The sequence below is a fragment of the Scyliorhinus torazame genome, chromosome 22 (genome assembly GCF_047496885.1).
Source record: "Scyliorhinus torazame isolate Kashiwa2021f chromosome 22, sScyTor2.1, whole genome shotgun sequence".
Lineage (NCBI taxonomy): Eukaryota > Metazoa > Chordata > Chondrichthyes > Carcharhiniformes > Scyliorhinidae > Scyliorhinus > Scyliorhinus torazame.
In genome coordinates this window covers 13,223,457-13,236,165 of record NC_092728.1, presented here as the reverse complement: position 1 = coordinate 13,236,165, position 12,709 = coordinate 13,223,457, and the positions used below count along the sequence as shown (strand labels likewise).

Below are 12,709 nucleotides of genomic sequence, written 5' to 3'. Positions count from 1 at the left end.
GGATACAGAGAGTGTTAGAGGGATACAGAGAGTGATAGAGGGACACAGAGAGTGACAGAGGGATACAGAGAGTGATAGAGGGATACAGAGAGTGACAGAGGGATACAGAGAGTGACAGAGGGATACAGTGAGTGATAGAGGGATACAGTGAGTGATAGAGGGATACAGTGAGTGATAGAGGGATACAGTGAGTGATAGAGGGATACAGAGAGTGATAGAGGAATCCAGAGAGTGATACAGGGATACAGTGAGTGATAGAGGGATAAAGAGAGTGATAGAGGGACACAGTGAGTGATAGAGGGATACAGAGAGTGATAGAGGGATACAGAGAGTGATAGAGGGATACAGTGAGTGATAGAGGGATACAGAGAGTGTTAGAGGGATACAGAGAGTGATAGAGGGATACAGAGAGCGATAGAGGGATACAGTGAGTGATAGAGGGATACAGAGAGTGATAGAGGGACACAGAGAGTGACAGAGGGATACAGAGAGTGACAGAGGGATACAGTGAGTGATAGAGGGATACAGTGAGTGATAGAGGGATACAGTGAGTGATAGAGGGATACAGTGAGTGATAGAGGGATACAGAGAGTGATAGAGGAATCCAGAGAGTGATACAGGGATACAGTGAGTGATAGAGGGATAAAGAGAGTGATAGAGGGACACAGTGAGTGATAGAGGGATACAGAGAGTGACAGAGGGATACAGAGAGTGATAGAGGAATACAGAGAGTGATAGAGGGATACAGAGAGTGATAGAGGGATACAGTGAGTGATAGAGGGATACAGAGAGTGACAGAGGAATCCAGAGAGTGATACAGGGATACAGTGAGTGATAGAGGGATACAGTGAGTGATAGAGGGATACAGAGAGTGACAGAGGGATACAGTGAGTGATAGAGGGATACAGAGAGTGACAGAGGAATCCAGAGAGTGATACAGGGATACAGTGAGTGATAGAGGGATACAGTGAGTGATAGAGGGATACAGAGAGTGACAGAGGGATACAGAGAGTGATAGAGGGATACAGTGAGTGATAGAGGGATACAGAGAGTGATAGAGGGATACAGAGAGTGATAGAGGGATACAGTGAGTGATAGAGGGATACAGTGAGTGATAGAGGGATACAGTGAGTGATAGAGGGATACAGAGAGTGAGAGAGGGATACAGAGAGTGATACAGGGATACAGTGAGTGATAGAGGGATACAGTGAGTGATAGAGGGATACAGTGAGTATAGAGGGATACAGTGAGTATAGAGGGATACAGAGAGTGATAGAGGGATACAGTGAGTGATAGAGGGATACAGAGAGTGATAGAGGGATACAGTGAGTATAGAGGGATACAGAGAGTGAGAGAGGGATACAGAGAGTGATAGAGGGATACAGAGAGTGATACAGGGATACAGTGAGTGATAGAGGGATACAGTGAGTGATAGAGGGATACAGTGAGTATAGATGGATACAGTGAGTATAGAGGGATACAGAGAGTGATAGAGGGATACAGTGAGTGATAGAGGGATACAGTGAGTATAGAGGGATACAGAGAGTGAGAGAGGGATACAGAGAGTGATACAGGGATACAGAGAGTGATAGAGGGATACAGTGAGTGACAGAGGGATACAGTGAGTATAGAGGGATACAGTGAGTATAGAGGGATACAGAGAGTGAGAGAGGGATACAGAGAGTGATAGAGGGATACAGTGAGTGATAGAGGGATACAGTGAGTGATAGAGGGATACAGTGAGTATAGAGGGATACAGTGAGTATAGAGGGATACAGAGAGTGAGAGAGGGATACAGAGAGTGATAGAGGGATACAGTGAGTGATAGAGGGATACAGTGAGTGATAGAGGGATACAGTGAGTATAGAGGGATACAGTGAGTATAGAGGGATACAGAGAGTGATAGAGGGATACAGTGAGTGATAGAGGGATACAGTGAGTATAGAGGGATACAGAGAGTGAGAGAGGGATACAGAGAGTGATACAGGGATACAGTGAGTGATAGAGGGATACAGTGAGTGATAGAGGGATACAGTGAGTATAGAGGGATACAGTGAGTGATAGAGGGATACAGTGAGTGATAGAGGGATACAGTGAGTATAGAGGGATACAGAGAGTGAGAGAGGGATACAGAGAGTGATACAGGGATACAGTGAGTGATAGAGGGATACAGTGAGTGATAGAGGGATACAGTGAGTGATAGAGGGATACAGAGAGTGATAGAGGGATACAGTGAGTGTAGAGGGATACAGAGAGTGATAGAGGGATACAGTGAGTGATAGAGGGATACAGAGAGTGATAGAGGGATACAGAGAGTGAGAGAGGGATACAGAGAGTGATAGAGGGATACAGAGAGTGATAGAGGGATACAGTGAGTGATAGAGGGATACAGAGAGTGAGAGAGGGATACAGAGAGTGATAGAGGGATACAGAGAGTGATAGAGGGATACAGTGAGTGATAGAGGGATACAGTCAGTGATAGAGGGATACAGTGAGTGATAGAGGGATACAGTGAGTGATAGAGGGATACAGAGAGTGAGAGAGGGATACAGAGAGTGATAGAGGGATACAGTGAGTGTAGAGGGATACAGTGAGTGATAGAGGGATACAGTGAGTGATAGAGGGATACAGAGAGTGATAGAGGGATACAGTGAGTGATAGAGGGATACAGAGAGTGATAGAGGGATACAGAGAGTGATAGAGGGATACAGAGAGTGATAGAGGGATACAGTGAGTGATAGAGGGATACAGAGAGTGATAGAGGGATACAGTGAGTGATAGAGGGATACAGAGAGTGATAGAGGGACACAGTGAGTGATAGAGGGATACAGTGAGTGATAGAGGGATACAGAGAGTGACAGAGGGATACAGTGAGTGATAGAGGGATGCAGAGAGTGAGAGAGGGATACAGAGAGTGATAGAGGGATACAGTGAGTGATAGAGGGATACAGTGAGTGATAGAGGGATACAGTGAGTGATAGAGGGATACAGTGAGTGATAGAGGGATACAGAGAGTAATAGAGGGATACAGAGAGTGATAAAGGGATACAGAGAGTGATAGAGGGATACAGTGAGTGATAGAGGGATACAGTGAGTGATAGAGGGATACAGTGAGTGATAGAGGGATACAGTGAGTATAGAGGGATACAGAGAGTGAGAGAGGGATACAGAGCGTGATAGAGTGATACAGTGAGTGATAGAGGGATACAGTGAGTGATAGAGGAATACAGAGAGTGATAGAGGAATACAGAGAGTGATAGAGGGATACAGTGAGTATAGAGGGATACAGAGAGTGAGAGAGGGATACAGAGAGTGATACAGGGATACAGTGAGTGATAGAGGGATACAGTGAGTGATAGAGGGATACAGTGAGTATAGAGGGATACAGTGAGTATAGAGGGATACAGAGAGTGAGAGAGGGATACAGAGAGTGATAGAGGGATACAGTGAGTGATAGAGGGATACAGTGAGTGATAGAGGGATACAGTGAGTGATAGAGGGATACAGAGAGTGATAGAGGGATACAGTGAGTGATAGAGGGATACAGTGAGTATAGAGGGATACAGAGAGTGAGAGAGGGATACAGAGAGTGATACAGGGATACAGAGAGTGATAGAGGGATACAGTGAGTATAGAGGGATACAGAGAGTGAGAGAGGGATACAGAGAGTGATACAGGGATACAGTGAGTGATAGAGGGATACAGTGAGTGATAGAGGGATACAGTGAGTATAGAGGGATACAGAGAGTGATAGAGGGATACAGTGAGTGATAGAGGGATACAGTGAGTATAGAGGGATACAGAGAGTGAGAGAGGGATACAGAGAGTGATACAGGGATACAGTGAGTGATAGAGGGATACAGTGAGTGATAGAGGGATACAGTGAGTATAGAGGGATACAGTGAGTATAGAGGGATACAGAGAGTGAGAGAGGGATACAGAGAGTGATAGAGGGATACAGTGAGTGATAGAGGGATACAGTGAGTGATAGAGGGATACAGTGAGTATAGAGGGATACAGTGAGTATAGAGGGATACAGAGAGTGATAGAGGGATACAGTGAGTGATAGAGGGATACAGTGAGTATAGAGGGATACAGAGAGTGAGAGAGGGATACAGAGAGTGATACAGGGATACAGTGAGTGATAGAGGGATACAGTGAGTGATAGAGGGATACAGTGAGTATAGAGGGATACAGAGAGTGATAGAGGGATACAGTGAGTGATAGAGGGATACAGTGAGTATAGAGGGATACAGAGAGTGAGAGAGGGATACAGAGAGTGATACAGGGATACAGTGAGTGATAGAGGGATACAGTGAGTGATAGAGGGATACAGAGAGTGATAGAGGGATACAGTGAGTATAGAGGGATACAGAGAGTGAGAGAGGGATACAGAGAGTGATAGAGGGATACAGTGAGTGATAGAGGGATACAGTGAGTGATAGAGGGATACAGTGAGTGATAGAGGGATACAGTGAGTGATAGAGGGATACAGAGAGTGATAGAGGGATACAGTGAGTGATAGAGGGATACAGTGAGTATAGAGGGATACAGAGAGTGAGAGAGGGATACAGAGAGTGATACAGGGATACAGAGAGTGATAGAGGGATACAGTGAGTATAGAGGGATACAGAGAGTGAGAGAGGGATACAGAGAGTGATACAGGGATACAGTGAGTGATAGAGGGATACAGTGAGTGATAGAGGGATACAGTGAGTATAGAGGGATACAGAGAGTGATAGAGGGATACAGTGAGTGATAGAGGGATACAGTGAGTATAGAGGGATACAGAGAGTGAGAGAGGGATACAGAGAGTGATACAGGGATACAGTGAGTGATAGAGGGATACAGTGAGTGATAGAGGGATACAGTGAGTATAGAGGGATACAGTGAGTATAGAGGGATACAGAGAGTGAGAGAGGGATACAGAGAGTGATAGAGGGATACAGTGAGTGATAGAGGGATACAGTGAGTGATAGAGGGATACAGTGAGTATAGAGGGATACAGTGAGTATAGAGGGATACAGAGAGTGATAGAGGGATACAGTGAGTGATAGAGGGATACAGTGAGTATAGAGGGATACAGAGAGTGAGAGAGGGATACAGAGAGTGATACAGGGATACAGTGAGTGATAGAGGGATACAGTGAGTGATAGAGGGATACAGTGAGTATAGAGGGATACAGAGAGTGATAGAGGGATACAGTGAGTGATAGAGGGATACAGTGAGTATAGAGGGATACAGAGAGTGAGAGAGGGATACAGAGAGTGATACAGGGATACAGTGAGTGATAGAGGGATACAGTGAGTGATAGAGGGATACAGAGAGTGATAGAGGGATACAGTGAGTATAGAGGGATACAGAGAGTGAGAGAGGGATACAGAGAGTGATAGAGGGATACAGAGAGTGATAGAGGGATACAGTGAGTGATAGAGGGATACAGAGAGTGAGAGAGGGATACAGAGAGTGATAGAGGGATACAGAGAGTGATAGAGGGATACAGTGAGTGATAGAGGGATACAGTGAGTGATAGAGGGATACAGTGAGTGATAGAGGGATACAGTGAGTGATAGAGGGATACAGAGAGTGAGAGAGGGATACAGAGAGTGATAGAGGGATACAGTGAGTGTAGAGGGATACAGTGAGTGATAGAGGGATACAGTGAGTGATAGAGGGATACAGAGAGTGATAGAGGGATACAGTGAGTGATAGAGGGATACAGAGAGTGATAGAGGGATACAGAGAGTGATAGAGGGACACAGAGAGTGATAGAGGGATACAGTGAGTGATAGAGGGATACAGAGAGTGATAGAGGGATACAGTGAGTGATAGAGGGATACAGAGAGTGATAGAGGGACACAGTGAGTGATAGAGGGATACAGTGAGTGATAGAGGGATACAGAGAGTGACAGAGGGATACAGTGAGTGATAGAGGGATACAGAGAGTGAGAGAGGGATACAGAGAGTGATAGAGGGATACAGTGAGTGATAGAGGGATACAGTGAGTGATAGAGGGATACAGTGAGTGATAGAGGGATACAGTGAGTGATAGAGGGATACAGAGAGTAATAGAGGGATACAGAGAGTGATAGAGGGATACAGAGAGTGATAGAGGGATACAGTGAGTGATAGAGGGATACAGTGAGTGATAGAGGGATACAGTGAGTGATAGAGGGATACAGTGAGTATAGAGGGATACAGAGAGTGAGAGAGGGATACAGAGCGTGATAGAGTGATACAGTGAGTGATAGAGGGATACAGTGAGTGATAGAGGAATACAGAGAGTGATAGAGGAATACAGAGAGTGATAGAGGGATACAGTGAGTATAGAGGGATACAGAGAGTGAGAGAGGGATACAGAGAGTGATACAGGGATACAGTGAGTGATAGAGGGATACAGTGAGTGATAGAGGGATACAGTGAGTATAGAGGGATACAGTGAGTATAGAGGGATACAGAGAGTGAGAGAGGGATACAGAGAGTGATAGAGGGATACAGTGAGTGATAGAGGGATACAGTGAGTGATAGAGGGATACAGTGAGTATAGAGGGATACAGTGAGTATAGAGGGATACAGAGAGTGATAGAGGGATACAGTGAGTGATAGAGGGATACAGTGAGTATAGAGGGATACAGAGAGTGAGAGAGGGATACAGAGAGTGATACAGGGATACAGTGAGTGATAGAGGGATACAGTGAGTGATAGAGGGATACAGTGAGTATAGAGGGATACAGAGAGTGATAGAGGGATACAGTGAGTGATAGAGGGATACAGTGAGTATAGAGGGATACAGAGAGTGAGAGAGGGATACAGAGAGTGATACAGGGATACAGTGAGTGATAGAGGGATACAGTGAGTGATAGAGGGATACAGAGAGTGATAGAGGGATACAGTGAGTATAGAGGGATACAGAGAGTGAGAGAGGGATACAGAGAGTGATAGAGGGATACAGAGAGTGATAGAGGGATACAGTGAGTGATAGAGGGATACAGAGAGTGAGAGAGGGATACAGAGAGTGATAGAGGGATACAGAGAATGATAGAGGGATACAGTGAGTGATAGAGGGATACAGTGAGTGATAGAGGGATACAGTGAGTGATAGAGGGATACAGTGAGTGATAGAGGGATACAGAGAGTGAGAGAGGGATACAGAGAGTGATAGAGGGATACAGTGAGTGTAGAGGGATACAGTGAGTGATAGAGGGATACAGTGAGTGATAGAGGGATACAGAGAGTGATAGAGGGATACAGTGAGTGATAGAGGGATACAGAGAGTGAGAGAGGGATACAGAGAGTGATAGAGGGATACAGTGAGTGATAGAGGGATACAGTGAGTGATAGAGGGATACAGTGAGTGATAGAGGGATACAGTGAGTGATAGAGGGATACAGAGAGTAATAGAGGGATACAGAGAGTGATAGAGGGATACAGAGAGTGATAGAGGGATACAGTGAGTGATAGAGGGATACAGTGAGTGATAGAGGGATACAGTGAGTGATAGAGGGATACAGTGAGTATAGAGGGATACAGCGAGTGAGAGAGGGATACAGAGCGTGATAGAGTGATACAGTGAGTGATAGAGGGATACAGAGAGTGAGAGAGGGATACAGAGCGTGATAGAGGGATACAGAGAGTGATAGAGGGATACAGTGAGTGATAGAGGAATACAGAGAGTGATAGAGGAATACAGAGAGTGATAGAGGGATACAGTGAGTGATAGAGGGATACAGAGAGTGACAGAGGGATACAGAGAGTGATAGAGGGATACAGAGAGTGACAGAGGGATACAGAGAGTGATAGAGGGATACAGTGAGTGATAGAGGGATACAGTGAGTGATAGAGGGATACAGTGAGTGATAGAGGGATACAGTGAGTGATAGAGGGATACAGAGAGTAATAGAGGGATACAGAGAGTGATAGAGGGATACAGAGAGTGATAGAGGGATACAGTGAGTGATAGAGGGATACAGTGAGTGATAGAGGGATACAGTGAGTGATAGAGGGATACAGTGAGTATAGAGGGATACAGAGAGTGAGAGAGGGATACAGAGCGTGATAGAGTGATACAGTGAGTGATAGAGGGATACAGTGAGTGATAGAGGAATACAGAGAGTGATAGAGGAATACAGAGAGTGATAGAGGGATACAGTGAGTGATAGAGGGATACAGAGAGTGACAGAGGGATACAGAGAGTGATAGAGGGATACAGAGAGTGACAGAGGGATACAGAGAGTGATAGAGGGATACAGAGAGTGACAGAGGAATCCAGAGAGTGATAGAGGGATACAGTGAGTGATAGAGGGTTACAGAGAGTGATAGAGGGATACAGTGAGTGATAGAGGGTTACAGTGAGTAATAGAGGGATACAGAGAGTGACAGAGGGATACAGAGAGTGATACAGGGATACAGAGAGTGATAGAGGGATACAGAGAGTGATAGAGGGATACAGAGAGTGATAGAGGGATACAGAGAGTGATAGAGGAATACAGAGAGTGATAGAGGGATACAGTGAGTGATAGAGGGATACAGTGAGTGATAGAGGGATACAGTGAGTGATAGAGGGATACAGAGAGTGACAGAGGGATACAGAGAGTGATACAGGGATACAGAGAGTGATAGAGGGATACAGTGAGTGATAGAGGGATACAGAGAGTGATACAGGGATACAGAGAGTGATAGAGGGATACAGAGAGTGATAGAGGGATACAGTGAGTGATAGAGGGATACAGTGAGTGATAGAGGGATACAGAGAGTGATACAGGGATACAGAGAGTGATAGAGGGATACAGAGAGTGATAGAGGGATACAGAGAGTGATAGAGGGATACAGAGAGTGATAGAGGGATACAGTGAGTGATAGAGGGATACAGTGAGTGATAGAGGGATACAGTGAGTGATAGAGGGATACAGAGAGTGATAGAGGGATACAGTGAGTGATAGAGGGATACAGTGAGTGATAGAGGGATACAGAGAGTGATAGAGGGATACAGAGAGTGATAGAGGGATACAGAGAGTGACAGAGGGATACAGAGAGTGACAGAGGGATACAGAGAGTGACAGAGGGATACAGAGAGTGACAGAGGGATACAGAGAGTGATAGAGGGATACAGTGAGTGATAGAGGGATACAGAGAGTGATAGAGGGATACAGAGAGTGATAGAGGGATACAGTGAGTGATAGAGGGATACAGTGAGTGATAGAAGGATACAGTGAGTGACAGAGGGATACAGAGAGTGATAGAGGGATACAGAGAGTGACAGAGGGATACAGAGAGTGATAGAGGGATACAGTGAGTGATAGAGGGATACAGTGAGTGACAGAGGGATACAGAGAGTGATAGAGGGATACAGAGAGTGATAGAGGGATACAGAGAGTGATAGAGGGATACAGTGAGTGATAGAGGGATACAGTGAGTGATAGAGGGATACAGAGAGTGATAGAGGGATACAGAGAGTGATAGAGGGATACAGTGAGTGATAGAGGGATACAGTGAGTGATAGAGGGATACAGTGAGTGATAGAGGGATACAGAGAGTGATAGAGGGATACAGTGAGTGATAGAGGGATACAGAGAGTGATAGAGGGATACAGTGAGTGATAGAGGGATACAGTGAGTGATAGAGGGACACAGAGAGTGATAGAGGGATACAGTGAGTGATAGAGGGATACAGTGAGTGATAGAGGGATACAGAGAGTGATACAGGGATACAGTGAGTGATAGAGGGATACAGTGAGTGATAGAGGGATACAGAGAGTGATAGAGGGATACAGAGAGTGATAGAGGGATACAGAGAGTGATAGAGGGATACAGAGAGTGATAGAGGGATACAGTGAGTGATAGAGGGATACAGAGAGTGATACAGGGATACAGTGAGTGATAGAGGGATACAGTGAGTGATAGAGGGATACAGAGAGTGATAGAGGGATACAGAGAGTGATAGAGGGATACAGAGAGTGATAGAGGGATACAGTGAGTGATAGAGGGATACAGTGAGTGATAGAGGGATACAGAGAGTGATACAGGGATACAGTGAGTGATAGAGGGATACAGTGAGTGATAGAGGGATACAGAGAGTGATAGAGGGATACAGAGAGTGATAGAGGGATACAGAGAGTGATAGAGGGATACAGAGAGTGATAGAGGGATACAGTGAGTGATAGAGGGATACAGTGAGTGATAGAGGGATACAGAGAGTGATAGAGGGATACAGTGAGTGATAGAGGGATACAGTGAGTGATAGAGGGACACAGAGAGTGATAGAGGGATACAGTGAGTGATAGAGGGATACAGTGAGTGATAGAGGGACACAGAGAGTGATACAGGGATACAGTGAGTGATAGAGGGATACAGTGAGTGACAGAGGGATACAGAGAGTGATAGAGGAATCCAGAGAGTGATAGAGGGATACAGAGAGTGATAGAGGGATACAGAGAGTGATAGAGGGATACAGAGAGTGATAGAGGGATACAGAGAGTGACAGAGGAATCCAGAGAGTGATAGAGGGATACAGAGAGTGATAGAGGGATACAGTGAGTGATAGAGGGATACAGTGAGTGATAGAGGGATACAGAGAGTGACAGAGGGATACAGAGAATGATAGAGGGATACAGAGAGTGATAGAGGGATACAGAGAGTGATAGAGGGATACAGAGAGTGATAGAGGGATACAGTGAGTGATAGAGGGATACAGAGAGTGATAGAGGGATACAGTTAGTGATAGAGGGATACAGAGAGTGATAGAGGGATACAGTGAGTGATAGAGGGATACAGTGAGTGATAGAGGGATACAGAGAGTGACAGAGGGATACAGAGAGTGATAGAGGGATACAGAGAGTGACAGAGGAATCCAGAGAGTGATAGAGGGATACAGAGAGTGATAGAGGGATACAGAGAGTGATAGAGGGATACAGAGAGTGATAGAGGGATACAGTGAGTGATAGAGGGATACAGAGAGTGATACAGGGATACAGAGAGTGATAGAGGGATACAGTGAGTGATAGAGGGATACAGAGAGTGACAGAGGAATACAGAGAGTGATAGAGCGATACAGAGAGTGACAGACCGAGGCAGAGCGTGACAGAGAGGCACAGCGAGTGACACAGACAGAGAGAGTTACAGAGAGTGACACAGAGCTGTCAGAGGGATGCAGAGAGAGACAGAGGCACAGAGAGTAACAGAGACATAGAAAGTGATAGAGACACAGAGTGACACAGAGAGTGTAAATACAGAGTGTCAGAGAGATAGAGAGACACAGAGAATGACAGCGATACAGAGCGTGACAGAAGGACACAGTGTGACAGAGGAACACAGTGAGTGACAGACCGAGGCAGAGAGGGACAGCGAGTGACACTGAGCTGTCAGAGGAATGCAGAGAGTGTCAGAGGAACACAGAGAGTGTCAGAGGGACATGGAGAGTGACAGAGACAGAGAGAGTGACAGAGACAGAGAGAGTGACAGAGACAGAGAGAGTGACAGAGAGTGATAGGGAGAGTGACGGAGAAACACAGATCGTGACAGGGAGAGACACAGAGGGAGAGAGAGTGTGACAGAGACACAGAGAGTTACAGAGAGACACAGAGAGTGACAGAGACACAGAGTGACAGAGAGACCCAGAGAGTGACAGAGACAGGTAGAGTGACACAGAGTGACAGAGACACAGAAGTGGCAGAGACAGAGAGAGTGACCGAGATCGGGAGAATGACACAGAGTGATACAGGGAGGGACAGAGGGAGACAGAAAATGACAGAGAGACACACAGAGTGACAGTGACACAGAGTGACAGAGACATTGAGAGTGACAGAGAGTGACACAGGCAGACAGAGGGTGACAGAGAGACACAGAGGGACAGAGTAAGACAGAGTGACAGAATTACAGAGAGTGGCAGGGAGACACACAGAGTGACACAGAAAGTCACAGAGGCACAGAGAGTGACAGAGGCAAAAGGGAGGAAGCATGACGGAGAGAGGAAGAGAAATGGAGGTTGAAAAGGAGACAGGGCGCGTGAGATCAGTAAAGATCAGAATCCACGAATGTGACGGAGACGGGGGTGAACGAGGCAGTGACGGAGGGAGGCAGAGTGAGGGAAAGGCAGAGAATGATGGAGAGAGGGAGAGAATGTCAGGGGGCACTGGACAGAGTGAAAGTGAGGGTTGGAATGAGACAGAGCGGGAGTGAGAGAAAGAGGGAGAGAGAAAGAGAGCGAGAAGGAAGACCAAACGATAAAGAGATGAGGCGAATAACCAGTCAGTGATATGCCCACTGCCCTGCTGCCTGGGATTACCTGCTCCATGTTACATACCTCTCCTGCTGTGAGCAGCAGCAAGATTTACAAGGCACACAGCCTGAACACAGCACAGTAACGTTTGGAACATCATGTCTGCGACTGCCGACTGCTGAATGTTTGCATAATCCACCGAGTAAACCCACTGTCCCGACCCCATCAATCATTAACTCTCCCACTGACATGGGGGACAGAGAGGTTATTATAATATTCGCCTCCATTTCAAACAAGGTCCAACCAACATCCCCCCCCCTCCACCCACCGCAGATATCCACCCCACAACAAGCTTGGTCAGTGCTGAGGGAGCACCGCACTGTCGGAGGGTCAGTGCTGAGGGAGCACTGCACTGTCGGAGGGTCAGTGCTGAGGGAGCGCCGCACTGTCGGAGGGTCAGTGCTGAGGGAGCGCCGCACTGTCGGAGGGTCAGTGC

General features: G+C 46.3%; 1 protein-coding gene across 1 annotated transcript in view; it reads right to left on the bottom strand.

Annotated features, from left to right (window-relative positions):
* LOC140398920 (extracellular superoxide dismutase [Cu-Zn]-like) overlaps positions 1 to 12,457 on the bottom strand; it is a 35,525-nt gene extending 23,068 nt beyond the window's left edge. The window contains exon 1 of the mRNA XM_072487909.1: positions 12,298 to 12,457. Coding sequence (XP_072344010.1) covers positions 12,298 to 12,439 — 142 coding nt within the window. The 5' untranslated portion in view covers positions 12,440 to 12,457. The remainder of the gene's footprint in view (positions 1 to 12,297) is intronic.
* Between the last annotated feature and the right edge of the window lie 252 nt (positions 12,458 to 12,709).